The 19,512-nt window shown below is 43.8% G+C and overlaps 1 protein-coding gene across 3 annotated transcripts in view; it reads right to left on the reverse strand.

Moving 5' to 3' along the window:
* Positions 1–8,794, reverse strand: part of LOC135527434 (cytosolic carboxypeptidase 1-like) — a 48,604-nt gene extending 39,810 nt beyond the window's left edge. For 2 of the 3 annotated variants that reach the window (XM_064956036.1, XM_064955987.1), the window contains exons 1-3: positions 8,704–8,794; positions 7,659–7,720; positions 6,561–6,691 (exon numbers count right to left, since the gene is read on the reverse strand). In XM_064956036.1, coding sequence (XP_064812108.1) covers positions 6,561–6,691; positions 7,659–7,690 — 163 coding nt within the window. In that variant the 5' untranslated portion in view covers positions 7,691–7,720; positions 8,704–8,794. Of the gene's footprint in view, positions 1–11; positions 107–6,560; positions 6,692–7,658; positions 7,721–8,703 lie in introns of those variants that run through there. The other variant, XM_064956093.1, reaches the window with a different exon arrangement.
* Positions 8,795–19,512: the final 10,718 nt, after the last annotated feature.

Below are 19,512 nucleotides of genomic sequence, written 5' to 3' on the forward strand. Positions count from 1 at the left end.
CCATTCCTTACCTGGGGAGGTGGATTGCTCTGCGGGCTCCACCAAGCGGCTAGGTCTCTCGGTGCATCTATATTCCATCTTTCTCAGAGGTAGGATCCCCCCAACCAGCCAGGAGTACACTGACGCTAACCGCCCCCAAGCCCAACCACCAGACCAGGATAGAACACAGCTCTTGGCACCTCCTCCTGCACTCTAAAAGTTTAGACCTAGAAGGCTACTACACTACCCAGCATCCACTCAGCATTCAAGCCCAGACCGACGGACAGGCAGACATGACTGCGTTCCAGCCATGCAGACAGCACCTCCTATGCAGACAGCGAGCACAATACCCAGGCATGGATAGAAAGATGTTCTCCATCTTCTTTTTGAAATAGCAAGCCAACATGTTTTCAGCACTTATTTCAATGACTGATTATGGAAATAAGTGACGCGTCTCTCTGCAGCAGACATATAGAGAGCAATATCTTTGGATCAAATTGCAATAAAATGAACCATATCAAATTGCCAGTGTTTCCACTGCAGTCATTTATCTTTGGTGCTGCACCATGGCAAAATTGTTGCCACCACGCCTATAAAATATGTAACATGAAAAAATATTTATGCTTGAACAGTCCACATTGACTTTGTCAGCAAACAAAACGAGTAACAGATAGAAAAATCAGATTACCCCATAGTAGACTAGTTTAAATCTATAGTATTTACTTAGAACACACAACAACAAGCCGACCTACGCAAGATAAATATTCCTCTCCAGGCGCATTCAAGTTAGGAGTGCCATAGGGAGGGAAACGTGCAGTCAATGCACAACAATTCTTGCAATTATGGGGAAAACAGCAGTTTTAAAACAGCCTTTGTTAAAAAGAGGGGGATCCCAGCTTTCCATTCCTACTTTCTTATTTCTCAACTCCTAAATATGTACTATTTTAAACCCAGTTTTTATCAGCAGCTTTGTAAGCATGTTACTGCACAGCAATTTTCTGTGAGTGCATAGGGGAGAGGGGCTAATGTAACATGGGTCAATTATAGGATATTTTTGGTTAAAAATGCCACCCTACTTCAAAATGACTGTTTTGGAGTGACTTATATTATAATGAGACAGATGACATTTTAAGTTGAGCAAGAGTAGTGGCAACAATGGAAAGTGTTGGGGGAAGAAATGGTGACATTAAGAGGTTTCTGTGAGGCAGGGGGCATGTTACCCTGGGTTGCGAGTTACCCCTACTTAGTCTAACAGGTAGGCCTGCAATATAGACTGTGTTTATGCAAGTTTTTTGGGACATAAAATTAATCAATAGGATGCTAACTAGTCAAAAGATCACATTTGGGATCTAGCTAATTATTTTATTTAACTAGGCAAGCCAGTTAAGAACACACTCTTATTTAAAATTATGGCCTACTCCGGCCCAACCCGGACAATGCTGGGACAATTGTGCGCCGCCCTATGGGACTCCCAATCACGGCCAGTTGTGATACAGCATGGATTTGAACCAGGGGGCCTTTAGTGATGCCTCTAGCACTGAGAATCAGAGCCCCCCGAGTGATTAGCCCAATAGGATACATGCAGATAGACAACCCATGCTTCAGCCTATATACACTACATTTTATTGTACCTTTATTTAACTAGGCAAGTCTGTTAAGAACACGTTTTTATTTTCAATGGCAGGCAGCCTAGCGGTTAGAGCGTTGGGACAGTAACCGCAAGATTGCTGGTGCAAATACCCGAACCACCATGGTGAAAAATCTGCCGATGTGCCATTGAGCAAGGAACTTAATCATGATTTGCGCCAGAGGTGCTTTACTACTATGGCCGACCCTGTAAAACAACCAATTTCACTGCACCTATCTGGTGTATGTGACAATGAAACATGTTTGTTATTATATCCATGGTCCAATATGTTAAAATAATTTAAACAAATAATTGTACCAATATGTTTGTTATTGGGCTCATTTCTGTAGGTGGAAATTATATTTTATACATTTATTTCATTAATTTTGGAGTAGAATGTCCTTTTAAAAAGTCCCCAGAACTGTCAGTACTTACATATAAAAATTATCCTGGTGGGGATTCACGGACCCGCACCAGAACCCACTCCCCCCCCCCAAAACCATTGAGAGGAAACTGGAGGAAATTAATTACATACTATGCTGTTTTTTACTTAAATAATTGTCCATTGTTATATGCTAGTAATTTTTACTCATACAAACATGTCTTGTGTGACTTAGTCATACATCTGAGCGTACAAATTCATGAGCCATTTGGGTGCGACCACAGTATGTGACCTCCTGTGTCCACAAATCGGCAGGAATTTAGCTATGTGGGAATTGCACGGAGGAACAGAGAATGGTGGCGATATCAGCTATCTTGATCTGCACAGATGAGCCAAATTATTTCTTGCAACTCTGTTCCCCAGCCCTGTTTCTGCACATCTGCTAACTGTCACATAGATAAGAGGATGTACTTTCTATAAAAGGAGAGAGCCAACTTTGTTCGTTGGGCTTTCAACTCTGAACTATTTGAGTGATTGTTGATTGCTCCATTTTTGCAAATCTTATAATAAAGTTGTTTGAAGAATCTACAGTCTCTCTTTAGAATTTCCAAAACAAAACAATCTAAATACATATAACCATGATAATTTGGTGCCAATATGTATTGCTTTTCTCACAATTCTATATCATATACTGAGGTCCCTGACAATTCTATGCCCTAATGATGACTGTGTGAAACAGGTCTGGATGTCTCCCAAGTGGGGCTGACAGAGTCAGGGTGTGGCCGGAGGCCGAGCCCGAGAAGAGTTGTAGCCTGCCGTGCGTGCAGGAGTCAGGGCCACAGAGATTTATCACTGCAAGAGGGACGTCCCACCAAGAGAGACACGCTCACGTTTCAACACGCACCGCTGCTCTGATTTCAGCTAGAAACTACAGCTGTGAGACAGCATTCCCCCTCTAGAAGACTATATTTCCATAATAGACACATACAGTATCATGTTTTTTCGAATGAAAACCTATTTGAGCAACAACAACCGAATAGATAATGTGATAGTAGATAAACCTTCAATGAATCCAAAAGTGCTGAAGCGTGACTTCTACTGGCTACATCAGACATTGGAAAGTCTGTGCTGCCCATGTTCAAAGAAACAGATCTAAAACAAAAGGTGTAATGGCTGAAAGCTAAGTTTTGCTAAGTGGCTATGAGCTTAGAATGAAGAATTTGATCCAGCCAAGTGACCTCTACATCAGTGGAGGCTGCTTAGGGGAGGACAGCTCAGAATAATGGCTTGAACGGTGTGAATAGAATGGCATCCAACACATGGAAATCATGTGTGATGCATTTGATTCCATTCCACTCCAGCTATTATCCATGAGCCTGTCCTCCCCAATTAAGGTGCCACCAACCTCCTGTGCTGTACAGCTAACTCAACTTGGCACAACAAACCAATCCATGTGTCAATGCTGATCTTGAAGTGATCTTCAATCAATGTTTGACGTCCAGTTCTCTTGATTCCATTTTCAAAGTCTCAACTTTGCTCTAGCGCCACAAACCTAGCACCACCGGTCCACCACTTTTTTATTTTTTTATTTTTTTACCTTTATTTAACCAGGCAAGTCAGTTAAGAACAAATTCTTATTTTCAATGACGGCCTGGGAACAGTGGGTTAACTGCCTGTTCAGGGGCAGAACGACAGATTTGTACCTTGTCAGTTCGGGGGTTTGAACTCGCAGCCTTCCGGTTACTAGTCCAACGCTCTAATCACTAGGCTACCCTGCCGCCCCAATGTACCACCACTGACCCTTGTCAATGCAACCGATGTCTATATATGGATGTGAGTGTCCACAACACAGCTGTGTCATGCGAGTCTCTGACATTTATATTTCTAGCTATGCCATTTATCTCAATAGCAAAAGGCCAATGTGTTTTTTCCAAACAGTATCACATTGCTGACTAATGAATGAAGTGACGGGATCTCACTTTCTCCATCAGCTGTTGACCCAGCAGTCTTCACTCGGAATGACGTGATACACCAGATTAGTTATCAGGCTTTTCTTTTTTCTGAAGCAGTTGCCCTATACAGCAAAACGGCATGCAAATGTTTGTTATTCACTCAAACCAGGACCTGTGTTTGTGTCCACACACACACACACTTGATGGCCTTCCTCAGTGCAGTCTGTCTGAGAAGATTCACTGAGGGCTGCTGGCTGAAACAGCTTTTCCTCAAATGTCAGATTCTCTGTGACGTAAGAGCCAGCAGGGGGGTGGGAAGGAGGAAGGATTAAGAGGAACTCACATTGGTGAGGGAGCTGGGCAGTCCAAGAGGTTTGGAGGGGGGCAGGTATCACTCCCAATGGGGCAGAGAACTGAGTATTCACTGGGGGGGGGGGGGGTCTAGTTACAGAGCTAACCATCCCTCTGCTAAAATGTTACCACCACTAAAGACATGCAACATGCCATTCTAGGACAACCACCCCCGATATATCTACCCACTAACATCCCAACACTCCTTTCACCCTCGTAAATCTCCCCTGACCAACAAACACATACCCTTTGATGTCACCAAACATCTACTTAGCCACCCAAATACCTTTTGACCTATTCACATATCCTATAGGCTGTCACTTGAAAAGAGTCCTCATCTACCCTGAGATGCTAAAGACAGGCTACAGGACAGGACAGTAAGTGTGGTCAGCTCTACATAAAAAAAACAAGATCAGGTAAGAGGAATTACGATGGACCTTGTATTCAACTCCAGAAGACCTCGACTTTGCTGATGACCAGGATGTTTTATCACACACACACCAACAAAACTCACCAACAACTACCCTACAAGAAAAAAACTGAGATGCAAGTCAGACTGGTTATTAACTGCAAGACAATGGTCATGCCCATCAACACAGCAACAAAAAAAAAAAGAAAACAAACATGACCTGGACTTACTTGACAAAGTTTTACATACCTAGGGATCACCATCTGCCATGACAGTGTACCAGCACTTGGATCAACAAAGGACAAACGACTAGTGATAACTATGTATCGCATTGACAATATCGAAATATCCTTTAAGCGTCTAGTTGGCTGTACCTACACCAAAGCAGTATTTTTTCCTTCCTAGCTTGTTCTCAATCTTCTTTTAAATAGGGAGCACTTTTATTTCCATGACTGCTCAAAACTTTCTCCAGGCTCTGTCTTGTCCCTCAGCAGCCAACATATGGTGAGCAACATGTTTGGAACATCGAATCGCAATAAAAATCACAGTATCAAATCACAATACATATCGGCACCTAAGTATCGTGATAATATTGTATTGTCAGGTCACTGGCAATTCCCAGCCCAACAAACAACCTTCACAAAGTTCAAACTAATTTTAAGATCAAGACAACACAAAACTCAATATCTACCAGAGCAGTTTACTAACAACACTTCTAGGAGCAGGCCTATAAGCTTATTCTAAGTGCTGAAAATGACCAAAAAATATATACACCTTACACACAACTTGTATCCGAAGAATCATGAACGGCATCTGGACTCCAGAAGGAAGGCCCAAGACAACATGGTGGATTACCATAGAGAACGAGCTACAACAACATCAGCACTAGCATAAAGGTACAGAGGAGAAGATGGCCAAGACAACCTTTGATAATGCTATATGCACCAGCTGGAATAACAGGGGTGAGTGAGTGAATGTCATGTGTGCATAATACTGTAAGTAATGAGAGTAATACTGTAATGGGGTTGAGCTGAATGGAAGTGCAGTCATGAGAAGAATACAAATAATGTTGAAGTGTTGTTATGAGCCGTTGTTGGGGCTTGGCGACGCAGGTGAGGTAGAGGTTTGGTGCAGGTGTATTGCAGCCACAAAGGTACAGATGTAGGATCATAATTTGAGCCAGTTTGCTACAACAGGGAAATAATCCTGCAGCAGAAAATGTGAATTATTATTTGGATTATAATTAAATGGACATTTTTGTACATATACATTTTTCATTTGGGAAAATCAAGTCTGAAGCCTCAAATACATTACAACTTTAAAATGTCCTGCATTGAGGAAAGTTATACTACAACAGGGTGATCAAATTAAGATCCTACATCTGTAGCACAAGTGCCTCAGCTTGACTTGTTTGAGAGGTTCCACAAAGACATGCGATACAGGTATGATCAGATATGTCTGTGATACAAATATGATAGGGTGCAGCTATTATCAGGCTGTATTGCCAGCTATCATTCAGTGTGAGTTAGAGATGCTGTGGAATTCCACCAAGTAGACTGGCAAAATGTGTGCAGCTTAATTATATAATTATTTTTTGAACAAGCGTTTATTAGAGGCTAGCGTTTATTTGCAAAAATGTGAAATTATACCCAGCTATTACAAGAAACAGGCACTTGTTGGAGACTCAGCGTTTAATGGAAGTTTTACGGTTTGCTGACTCTAATATAAGATATTATTTCCCATTGGCCTTTATGGCATGGTTTCAGCAACTATATGGTCAGTGAGTAACAGGCTAGCTTGATCAGCTAGGCTCAGTGAGTGTAAAAGGGGTAGTATACAGTAGGCTAGCACTCTTCTCACCTTGAGTCTGTATGAGGTGAAGGATCTTGGCAGTGATCTGCCTGGCTATCTCAGGGTCCACCAGCATGGACTCCCTGTTCAGCTTCTCCAGCTGGCCAAACAACATCAGCACCCTGGAGTTACTGGGAACGCTGGGGAGAGAGAGAGAGGTTTAATACTTGACACATAGCCAGACATGATCAGCCCATGCTCTCATAAAGCAAATATTTTCCATAGTACGCCCTAATGAACATGACCCTGCTCTATGGTTATATTAAGCTCATAAGGGGCAGTGAGGTCAAAGGTCACTTTGGAATGACAACAGCCATGGGAGAGAGAATCAAAATGTAGAAATAGACCCAATGTCTCTCATATGACCTTATAAAGACAGAGTGAGGGATACACACAGACAAGACAGAGAAAAAAAAAGAGGCAAACAAACTCACAGACCAAAATACAGTGAGAGGGAGATGGAGTAAGATACTGCCCAAACAAATCTACCAAAGCAAAAATACACATGCGCATACATATACCTTCATGCATTACTAACACACTCAGACACATTAGTTAGGCTAAAGAGAACAGACAACCACACTCAGAGTCAAACATTCTGCCAAGGCCTTACAAGAGGGTAAACATTATGACTGTTTTCAGAGTTCATAGCTTATCAAAAAATAGAAATTGTGCTTTGCCATTGAAATGTTAGGCCTTCTTACTATAGGTAAAAAAGCTCATGATTACAGGTGGAGAATCAAAAATAGGCTAGCTTCTGTCTCAGTGTCTGGCGACGCAAGACTAAGGCTAAAGTGACAATAGGCTAGTTATTACAAGGCCCCAAAAAGTGATTGACCCCAAAACAGTAATGTTTGACAGAGGAACCCAACACAATAGCTAGGGTCAAGATGGCATCGTGACTGGCCCTAGCAGGTTTAATGATCTGTGGTGTTGCTGTCCTAAGACTGACCTTACATTGTCACAAGACATAGAGCAAACAAGAGTGTAGCATATGAGGGCAGTGTGTGAGAGAGACTAAGAGAATCTGGCAGAAACACTTGGGTTCACACGCACACATATCACACAGAAAGAACCTGGCGCATGTGTTCAAGACTGGTTACTCACCCTTTCTCAGTAATCATTTTGTGCTTATTCATTTTATCTCACACGTCAACATTTCACATCAACTGCAAGTAAAGAAACGCAAGGATCAGCAATGCAATTCAGTTGTCATTCCCGATCCGGACTTGTGTGTTCACCCCTGGATATCACAGTCTATCCTTTCTATTCTGTCTTGCTGTCCTGTGGCAAGATGAGATCAGCAACATAGAGAGATGACCATGAATGAACAACCCATATCGGTATATGCAATGTAACAAAATAGGGCCAGTTTTGCTCTAACCAGCTCAACTTGTTAAACCAAAACAAAAGGGTGTCCAGTAGAGTTAAATGGCTCCAGTGTCAGGAAACAAAACAGCCCTAACTATGTAATTAAGACACTTAATCAGCGCAAAAGCATGACAAGCCAACATGAGAAACACACTAGTAAAGAGATAGAAGACAAGAGTGTAGATGTGTGTAGATACAGTACTTGACCGGTGTCATTAATGAGTTATTACCATTCATTATGTCATTGATGATTTTAATAAGTGTGTAGCCTATCACATGCACTATTCCTGGATATGAAATTGGAGGCCATCATTTTATTACAAGGGTGTAACTAGTGGGACTACATGTACAGCCGATGCAGGGCATGCTTGTTGTAGTTAGCCCAGCTATCGAGCTAGCTAACTTGACCCAACTGATGTAGCTAGAAGGGCCTAATCAAATTGAACAGCGTAATCTGGCCAGGCTGCCCATCTGTCAAGTGTGTTGCAGATCTTCATTGACAACAACAGAACTAGAGTTAGCACAACGGCGAAATCAGCTAGACAGCTAACTAGCAGTGACTGACTGGTTTACGAGATAACTGGCTGGCGAGCTAAGGACTTCACAGCCCACATTGCACCTGCTCAGTCAGTGTCCATTCAGTTTGCTAGCTGACGTTAACGTAGCTAGATAACTTAACATTCCTGCTAATTTGGCTACCTAGCCAGACATAAATTTGTAAACAATGACAGGGACATGTACTAGCCATGCAAAATACTTCAAAAAAATACATTTTTCGAACCTATATTGAAAGGAATTGTTGTCCCATTAGGGCGAGCCAATCCATAGACGTGTTTGTGTTGCCTGAAAAGCCCCGACGTTATGATACAAACCCCCTACTCAGTTGGAGAATTAGGGTCCGGACCTTGATTTGGGTTATAGAAACGAGGGCTATCAGCCCTTGACGAGAACAGGAAAAATCGAAAATCTAACAGTAATCTGCACCGCACGGTCATGTTGTCAACAAGGCAGCATTATGCATTGTTCAGAAACATACATATATTTTCCATAAAATATATGTTCGAATATTCAAACTAGTTTTAATTGCATCACCGACCCGTGTGAAAACACAGAATCCTTACCAGAGAAAGAGGCAAATCGAGAAGTTTTACTCGTTTAAAATCTGTCCACGAAAATAAAACAACGAAGTGAGGAAATGTTGTATGGAGGTTAATTATAGTGTCGAATTTGGTTGAAAAAATTGAATTGCTAATTTGCTACATGAGGCTTATTTGATCGAATATTAATTTCGTATTGTTACAATGCACTGATATAAGTGGACGCACGTGTCATTTCGGGGGGAAAAAACGACTTTATATCAGGTTGTGCCTGTTGTAGAGATAGAGGATTGATCATGGATATAACATGATTTAGCATGTACTTAGCCAATTTATTATTTTAACTTGGGAAGTCAATTAAGAACTAATTCAAATTCGTATTTACAATACCGCCAAACCCGGACGATGGTGGGCCAATTGTGCTGCGCTCTATAGGACTCCCGATCATGGTCGGATGTGATCCAAATCAAATGTATTTATATAGCCCTTCGTACATCCGCTGATATCTCAAAGTGCTGTACAGAAACCCACGGTGGCTAGAAAGGGCAAAACCTAGGAAGAAAGCAGGCAATTTTTTTTTTTTACCTTTATTTTACTAGGCAAGTCAGTTAAGAACAAATTCTTATTTTCAATGACGGCCTAGGAGCAGTGGGTTAACTGCCTGTTCAGGGGCAGAACGACAGATTTGTACCTTGTCAGCTCGGGGATTCGAACTTGCAAACTTTCGATTACTAGTCCAACACTCTAACCACGAGGCTACCCTGTCCTCTCCTGGCTGTGCCGGGTGGAGATTATAACAGAACATGGCCAAGATGTTCAAATGTTCATAAATGACCAGCATGGTCCAATAATAATAAGGCAGAACAGTTGAAACTGGAGCAGCAGCACGGCCAGGTGGACTGGGGACAGCAAGGAGTCATCATGTCAGGTAGTCCTGAGGCATGGTCCTAGGGCTCTGGTCCTCCGAGAGAGAGAAAGAAAGAGAGAATTGGAGAGAGAACACTTAAATTCACACAGGACACTGAATAGTACAGGAGAAGTACTCCAGATATAACAAACTGACCCTAGCCCCCGACACATAAACTACTGCAGCATAAATACGGAGGCTGAGACAGGAGGGGTCAGGAGACACTGTGGCCCCATCCGAGGACACCCCCAGACAGGGCCAAACAGGAAGGATATAACCCCACCCACTTTGCCAAAGCATAGCCCCCACACCTCTAGAGGGATATCTTCAACCACCAACTTACCATCCTGAGACAAGGCTGAGTATAGCCCACAAAGATCTCAGCCACGGCACAACCCAAGGGGGGACGCCAACCCAGACAGGAAGATCACATCAGTGACTCAACCCACTCAGGTGACGCACCCCTCCCAGAGACGGTATGAAAGAGCCCCAGTAAGCCAGTGACTCAGCCCCTGTAATAGGGTTAGAGGCAGAGAATCCCAGTGGAAAGAGGGGAACCGGCCAGGCAGAGACAGCAAGGGCGGTTCGTTGCTCCAGAGCCTTTCCGTTCACCTTCCCACTCCTGGGCCAGACTACACTCAATCATATGACCCACTGAAGAGATGAGTCTTCAGTAAAGACTTAAATGTTGAGACAGAGTTTGCGTCTCACATGGGTAGGAAGACCCTTCCATAAAAATGGAGCTCTATAGGAGAAAGCCCTGCCTCCAGCTGTTTGCTTTGAAATTCTAGGGACAATTTGGAGGCCTGCGTCTTGTGACCGTAGTGTACGTGTAGGTATGTACGGCAGGACCAAATCAGAGAGATAGGTAGGAGCAAGCCCATGTAATGCTTTGTAGGTTAGCAGTAAAACCTTGAAATCAGCCCTTGCCTTGACAGGAAGCCAGCGTAGGGAGACTAGCACTGGAGTAATATGATCACATTTTTTGGTTCTAGTCAGGATTCTAGCAGCCGTATTTAGCACTAACTGAAGTTTATTTAGTGCTTTATCCGGGTAGCCGGAAAGTAGAGCATGTGATATTGCCTGGATTCAAACTAGGGACTGTAGTGACACCTCTTGCACTGAAATGCAGTGCCTAAGACTGCTGCTGCCACTTGGTAGCCCAATGAGGGCTTCCACCATTTTAAAGTAGTCAACTGTGTGGGGATTCCTATAAGTTGGAAACGATTAGACAATGAAGAAGAATTGACTCCTTTAAATGGATAAAGGTTCAATAAAAAAATATATATTAAAAAAATAAAGGCACTGCCCATGCTGTCACAGACGCATAGCCTCTATCTATATCATAGCTGTCTATATCTATGACCTATTGTTCCACACACATCTGTCCTCTCATTGGCTAAAATGGTCCCACCTGATCTCGCCTCCTTCCATATTTTAGGACATGTATTTCCATCTTTAGAGCGGTCACTTGACAATATAGTACACAATATTTGGTGCTATTCATCCACGCGCTTAATTAATCTACATCACTTTTGTTTGAGCCGACTTCGCCGTCGGCTAAAACGGATCACCTAACTCGAACGCAGTTCCAAAATGAATGTAATCAATGCTAACCTGCTTCACCCGGGGCGTTAACACAACTCCCTCAACGTCTAGAAGATATGCCAGGAGACGTGAACAAGGCGAGAAAGCAAATGTAGTTGTTAGACGCGACACGAAATTATGACTAGCAGCTCTGGTGCTGCGTTCATGGATAGTTGGAACGATGAAACTCTGACATTTCCAACTTGTATAACTACAACCAAAATGTATGAACATGTTAAATTATTATTTGACGTGAGGTCATATTCAGGCCCTGATTGGTCAATAAGCTTATTTTACACGTCAAATCATGTTATTTGACGTGTATCTTTTTTGACACGCAAAGACCCAGACGACGTTCCAAAAGGAGCAGCGATGATGCTGCGTTCAAATGCTAGTTGAATTTAATAAACTCTGACATTTCCGACTTGCCTATTCGTTGAACACGGGACTTGTATAACTACAACCAGTTAGCAAGTCGTACATTTCAGAGTTTCCTAATTCCGACTAGCATGTGAACACGGCACGAATGAAAGCTGGTCATAAACGCGGATCACACATCACATACACCATTAACAAAATAGGGCGCAAAACCCCCATACGGGCCTGAAATTATCACCCAAAGCGAACCTCCAAGCATAACCGACCAGCTTGTTTACAGCTGTACTAAGGTCGAACAGCATTACTGTGGAGCCGGCTCGAGATATGGCTCGGAAAACGTACGTCAATCCAGGGATGAGAAATGCAATGTACACATTGTCCCATTATCCCAACTGTGAAACTGAGAAGATTGAACGACTGCAAGAAATAGTAGTTCAATCTTCCTGGTGTAAGAGTTGGGATAATGAGACAATTTAGAGTACAATGCATATATGCAATATCTGTCATCTCTGGGTTGAGGTATGTTTTTTGGACTATATCTCGAAGCGGCCATGAGGTGTTTTAAATGTGCAATAAGAAGAAATTGCTCCTCCACTTCCTGGTTGCAAAAATTCTAATCTTTTGCCTAATTTCAGTTTGTGACAAACCGCTGTGAAATATCTTTTCAATTACCAAAAGATTGTATTTTCAGCTGTTTGAGTCTGGTGTAAAAAAACAAAAGTAAAAGATGCAAAAACTAGGCAATGATGTCCTTTATCTACTTCCCCAGAGTCAGATGAACGAGGGGATAACATTTGTATGTCTCTGTGTCCAGTATGAAGGATGTTAGAGGTTGTTTTGAAAGCCAATGCTAACTAGGGGTTGGTGCAATGACTGGAAGTCTATGGGTATCTGGTACACAAAGTCTATAGGTATCTGGTACTTCCATCATTGTGATAACGGCAGTTACCAATTGCGCTAGTGCTAATTATATGTGAATTTCTATGTGGATTTGGTGGGGTCACCAGAAAAGTTACATATAGCAGCTTTAATATTTAGAGGAATGCTGTCTGACGCTAGTGCAGCTGTAAGTGAGCAAGTCGGATCTGCTGGCTATTGCGATAGCTAGCTATGCTGTGGGACTTCATGTCCAAAGGTGCAATGTAATACCATCATATTTGTGCTTTTTCCCAGGCTCGGATGACTGCTAGGCAAAGGTATTGAACAGGAATATGTGGTGGTGGTGGAGGTGTGGTTGAGAAGAGGGATGCTAGTGGTAGAAAACTATTATAATCCTTGTCAGATATTGGACCTGGAGGTGCTGGAGAGGGTGGAGGGCCAGGATAGAAGTAAGGTAATGTGGTGAGGGGATTTTAATGCCCACAACATGCTCTTGGGACGGATGGTTGGAAATGGCCAAGTGATGGAAAACCTGATAGAAATGAAAGATCTGGTGTGCCTGAATTATGGCTGAAGGGACCAGGATTGATGTAGCCACAGGAAGAGTCTGCCTTAGACCTCACTCTGGAATCTATTGTGATGGCAGGAATCTGTATGGGAGGAGTCGACAGTAGGGAGTGATCATTACCCCATAGCATGCACAGTAGGCCAGAGGGAGGGGGAGGTGTCAGTGGATGGCAGGTGGGTGTTGGAAGGGAAAAGTTGGATCAGTTTCAGGAACTGAGTGAACAAGTGATGGCTCGTGTGGATATGAGAGGGGATGTGGATAGTATGAATAACTGGGTGAGAACAGCGTTAGTGGGGGCAGCTACTGAGGCTATACCTAAGAGTTCAGGGAGGATGAAAGCAGTCCCATAGTGGACAGATGAGTGTGGGGCAATGGTGAGGAGTAGGAACATGGCATTTAGAGTACTGAAAAGGATGCATAACTTCCAACATCTGATTCAGTATAAATAGGCCCAGGCCCAGGCCCAGGTGAGGAGAACTATCCGTTAGACACAGAGGTAATGTTAGCGTTGGTTCGGTGACACCATTGGAAGGGCGACACCATTGGTCAAAAGGGAATGGGACTATCCAGTGTTGACGAGCAGTAACAGATGAGGAGAAGGCAGAGATGATGGCCAAAGCATTTGTCAAAGTGCATAGCTCTACAAATTTGTCAAAGGAGGGGGAGAAGGAGAATGAGAGAGGAGCATCCTGGAGCGCTGGATAGGAGGAAGTAAATTATGTGTTGAATGCACCACTTACCATGGCAACGATTAAAATGATTAAAACATTCCCAAACCAGACACCGTGGATTGATGGCAGCATTCGTGTGAAACTGAAAGCACAAACCACTGCTTTTAATCAGGGCAAGGTGACCGGAAACATGACCGAATACAAACAGTGTAGTTATTCCCTCCGCAAGGCAATCAAACAAGCTAAGTGTCAGTATAGAGACAAAGTAGAATCTCAATTCAACGGCTCAGACACAAGAGGTATGTGGCAGGGTCTACAGTCAATCACGGATTACAAAAAGAAAACCAGCCCAGTCACGGACCAGGATGTCTTGCTCCCAGGCCGACTAAATAACCTTTTTGCCCGCTTTGAGGACAATACAGTGCCACTGACACGGCCTGCAACGAAAACATGCGGACTCTCCTTCACTGCAGCCGAGGTGAATAAAACATTTAAACGTGTTAACCCTCGCAAGGCTGCAGGCCCAGACGGCATCCCCATCCGCGCCCTCAGAGCATGCACAGACCAGCTGGCTGGTGTGTTTACGGACATATTCAATCAATTCCTATCCCAGTCTGCTGTTCCCACATGCTTCAAGAGGGCCACCATTGTTCCTGTTCCCAAGAAAGCTAAGGTAACTGAGCTAAACGACTACCGCCCCGTAGCACTCACTTCCGTCATCATGAAGTGCTTTGAGAGACTAGTCAAGGACCATATCACCTCCACCCTACCTGACACCCTAGACCCACTCCAATTTGCTTACCGCCCAAATAGGTCCACAGACGATGCAATCTCAACCACACTGCACACTGCCCTAACCCATCTGGACAAGAGGAATACCTATGTGAGAATGCTGTTAATCGACTACAGCTCGGCATTTAACACCATAGTACCCTCCAAGCTCGTCATCAAGCTCGAGACCCTGGGTCTCGACCCCACCCTGTGCAACTGGGTACTGGACTTCCTGACGGGCCGCCCCCAGCTGGTGAGGATAGGCAATAACATCTCCACCCCGCTGATCCTCAACACTGGGGCCCCACAAGGGTGCGTTCTGAGCCCTCTCCTGTACTCCCTGTTCACCCACGACTGCGTGGCCACACACGCCTCCAACTCAATCATCAAGTTTGCGGACGACACAACAGTGGTAGGCTTGATTACCAACAACGACGAGACGGCCTACAGGGAGGAGGTGAGGGCCCTCGGAGTGTGGTGTCAGGAAAATAACCTCACACTCAACATCAACAAAACTAAGGAGTTGATTGTGGACTTCAGGAAACAGCAGAGGGAACACCCCCCTATCCACATCGATGGAACAGTAGTAAGTTTTAAGTTCCTCGGCATACACATCACAGACAAACTGAATTGGTCCACCCACACAGACAGCATCGTGAAGAAGGCGCAGCAGCGCCTCTTCAACCTCAGGAGCCTGAAGAAATTCGGCTTGTCATCAAAAGCACTCACAAACTTCTACAGATGCACAATCGAGAGCATCCTGGCGGGCTGTATCACCGCCTGGTACAGCAACTGCTCCGCCCACAACCGTAAGGCTCTCCAGAGGGTAGTGAGGTCTGCACAACGCATCACCGGGGGCAAACTACCTGCCCTCCAGGACACCTACACCACCCGATGTTACAGGAAGGCCATAAAGATCATCACGGACAACAACCACCCGAGCCACTGCCTGTTCACCCCGCTATCATCCAGAAGGTGAGGTCAGTACAGGTGCATCAAAGCTGGGACCGATAGACTGAAAAACAGCTTCTACCTCAAGGCCATCAGACTGTTAAACAGCCACCACTAATATTGAGTGGCTGCTGCCAACACACTGACTCAACTCCAGCCACTTTAATAATGGGAATTGATGGGAAAGAATGTAAAATATATCACTAGCCACTTTAACCAATGCTACCTAATATAATGTTTACATACCCTACATTATTCATCTCATATGTATACGTATATACTGTACTCTATATCATCTACTGCATCTTTATGTAATACATGTATCACTAGCCACTTTAACTATGCCACTTTGTTTACATATTCATCTCATATGTATATACTGTACTCGATACCATCTACTGTATCTTGCCTATGCTGCTCTGTACCATCACTCATTCATATATCTTTATGTACATATTCTTTATCCCCTTACACTTGTGTGTATAAGACAGTAGTTTTGGAATTGTTAGTTAGATTACTTGTTGGTTATTACTGCATTGTCGGAACTTGAAGCACAAGCATTTCGCTACACCCGCATTAACATCTGCTAACCATGTGTATGTGACCAATAACATTTTATTTTATTTGATTTGATTCAGAGGTGAAAGGGGCAATATGTAATGCTGGATTAACTTCACTTGAGAAAGATGATGTGTACTCAGTTATGTTGGCCCATCTTAGGGATGAGTCACTGGATAAGGTATTGGTGTTGTACAACAGAGTCTGGGAGTAGGGGAAACTACCAGGTAGTTGGAAGGAGGCAGTAGTTGTACCAATCCGGAAGCCAGGAAAAGACCCAACAAGGCAAACAAACTATCAGCCAAAAGCTTTAACATCGCATGTACAGTTGAAGTCGGTATTTTGCATACACTTAGATTAGAGTCATTAAAACTTGTTTTTCAACCACTCCACAAATGTCTTGTTAACAAACTATAGTTTTGGCAAGTCAGTTAGGACATCTACTTTGTGCATGACACCATTCATTTTTCCAACAATTGCTTACAGACAGATAATTTCACTTATAATTTACTGTATCACAATTCCAGTGGGTTAGAAGTTTGCATACACTAAATTGAATGTGCCTTTAAACAGCTTGGAAATCTTCTGATAGGATAATTGACGTAATTTAAGTCAATTGTAGGTGTACCTGTGGCTCGATTTCAAGGCCTACTTTCAAACTCAGTGTCTCTTTGCTTGACATCATGGGAAAATAAGAAGAAATCAGGCAAGACCCAGGAAACAAATGGAGACCTCCACAAGTCTGGTTCATCCTTGGGAGCAATTTCCAAACGCCTGAAGGTACTACATTCATTTGTGCACACAATAGTACGCAAGTATAAACACTATTGGACCACACAGCCGTCATACCGCTCAGGAAGGAGAGGCGTTCTGTCTCCTAGAGGTAAATGTACTTTGGTGTGAAAAGTGCAAATCAATCCCAGAACAACAGCAAAGGACCTTGTAAAGATGCTGGAGGAAACGGGTACAAAAGTATCTATATCCACAGTAAAACTATTTCTATATTGACATAACCTGAAAAGCCGCTCAGCAAGGAAGAAGCCACTGCTCCAAAACCGGCATAAAAAGCCAGACTACGGTTTGCAACTGCACACGGGGACAAAGATTGTACTTTTTGGAGAAATGTCCTCTGGTCTGATGAAACAAAAATAGAACTGTTTGGCCATAATGACCATCATTATGTTTGGAGGAAAAAGGGGGAGGCTTGCAAGCCGAAGAACACCATCCCAACCGTGAAGCACGGGGTGGCAGCATCATGTTGTGGGGGTGCTTTGCTGCAGGAGGGACAGGTGCACTTCACAAAATAGATGGCATCATGTGGAAAGAAAACTATGTGAAAATATTGAAGCAACATCTCAAGACATCCGTCAGGAAGTTAAAGCTTGGTTGCAAATGGGTCTTCCAAATGAACAATGACCCCAAACATAATTCCAAAGTTGTGGCAAAATGGCTTAAGGACAACAAAGTCAAGGTATTTGAGTGGCCATCACAAAGCCCTGACCTCAATCCTATAGAAAAGTTGTGGGCAAAAAAAGCATGTGCGAGCAAGGAGGCCTACAAACCCGACTCAGTTACACCAGCTCTGTCAGGAGGAATGGGACAAAATTCAGCCAACTTATTGTGGGAAGCTTGTGGAAGGCTACCCAAAATGTTTGACCCATGTTAAACAATTTAAAGGCAATGCTACCAAATACTAATAGAGTGTATGTAAACTTCTGACCCACTGGGAATGTGATGAAAGAAATAAAAGCTGAAATAAATATTCTCTCTAATATTATTCTGACATTTCACATTATTAAAATAAGGTGGTCATCCTAACTGACCTAAGACAGGGAATTTTTACTTGGATTAAATGTCAGGAATTGTGAAAACATAGTTTAAATGTATTTGGCTAAGGTGTATGTAAACTTCCGACTTCAACTCTATGTAAGATTATGGAACGTATGATTACGGAGAGGCTAACTTACTTCCTGGAGAGCAGGGGATAGTTTTGCCACATCAGAGTGGCTTTAGGAAGGGTAGGGGAACAGTGGACCCAGTGCTCTGCTTAGAAGCAGAGCTGTCTTTTTTCATGTGGAGAAGGCATTTGATATGATGTGGAAGGAGGGTTTTTTAATTAAGCTTGATATTATTGGGGTAGCAAAAGTGGCTTTATGAAGGTTAGGTCACTTGGCTCTGTCATAACCTCACATGGTCTCTCCTATCATTGCTATGCAGACGACACACAATTAATCTTCTCCTTTCCCCCTTCTGATGACCAGGTGGCGAATCGCATCTCTGCATGTCTGGCAGACATATCAGTGTGGATGACGGATCACCACCTCAACCTGAACCTCGGCAAGACGGAGCTGCTCTTCCTCCCGGGGAAGGACTGCCCGTTCCATGATCTCGCCATCACGGTTGACAACTCCATTGTGTCCTCCTCCCAGAGCGCTAAGAACCTTGGCGTGATCCTGGACAACACCCTGTCGTTCTCAACCAACATCATGGCGGTGGCCCGTTCCTGTAGGTTCATGCTCTACAACATCCGCAGAGTACGACCCTGCCTCACACAGGAAGCGGCGCAGGTCCTAATCCAGGCACTTGTCATCTCCCGTCTGGATCACTGCAACTCGCTGTTGGCTGGGCTCCCTGCCTGTGCCATTAAACCCCTACAACTCATCCAGAACGCCGCAGCCCTCTGGTGTTCAACCTTCCCAAGTTCTCTCACGTCACCCCGCTCCTCCGCTCTCTCCACTGGCTTCCAGTTGAAGCTCGCATCCGCTACAAGACCATGGTGCTTGCCTACGGAGCTGTGAGGGTAACGGCACCGCAGTACCTCCAGGCTCTGATCAGGCCCTACACCCAAACAAGGGCACTGCGTTCATCCACCTCTGGCCTGCTCGCCTCCCTACCACTGAGGAAGTACAGTTCCCGCTCAGCCCAGTCAAAACTGTTCGCTGTTCTGGCCCCCAATGGTGGAACAAACTCCCTCACGACGCCAGGACAGCGGAGTCAATCACCACCTTCCGGAGACACCTGAAACCCCACCTCTTCAAGGAATACCTAGGATAGGATAAGTAATCCTTCTCACCCCCCCCCTTAAATGATTTAGATGCACTATTGTAAAGTGGCTGTTCCACTGGATGTCAGAAGGTGAATTCACCAATTTGTAAGTCGCTCTGGATAAGAGCGTCTGCTAAATGACTTAAATGTAAATGTAAATGCAAAAGGATTTCCTGTT

Source organism: Oncorhynchus masou, chromosome 1 (genome assembly GCF_036934945.1).
Source record: "Oncorhynchus masou masou isolate Uvic2021 chromosome 1, UVic_Omas_1.1, whole genome shotgun sequence".
NCBI lineage: Eukaryota > Metazoa > Chordata > Actinopteri > Salmoniformes > Salmonidae > Oncorhynchus > Oncorhynchus masou.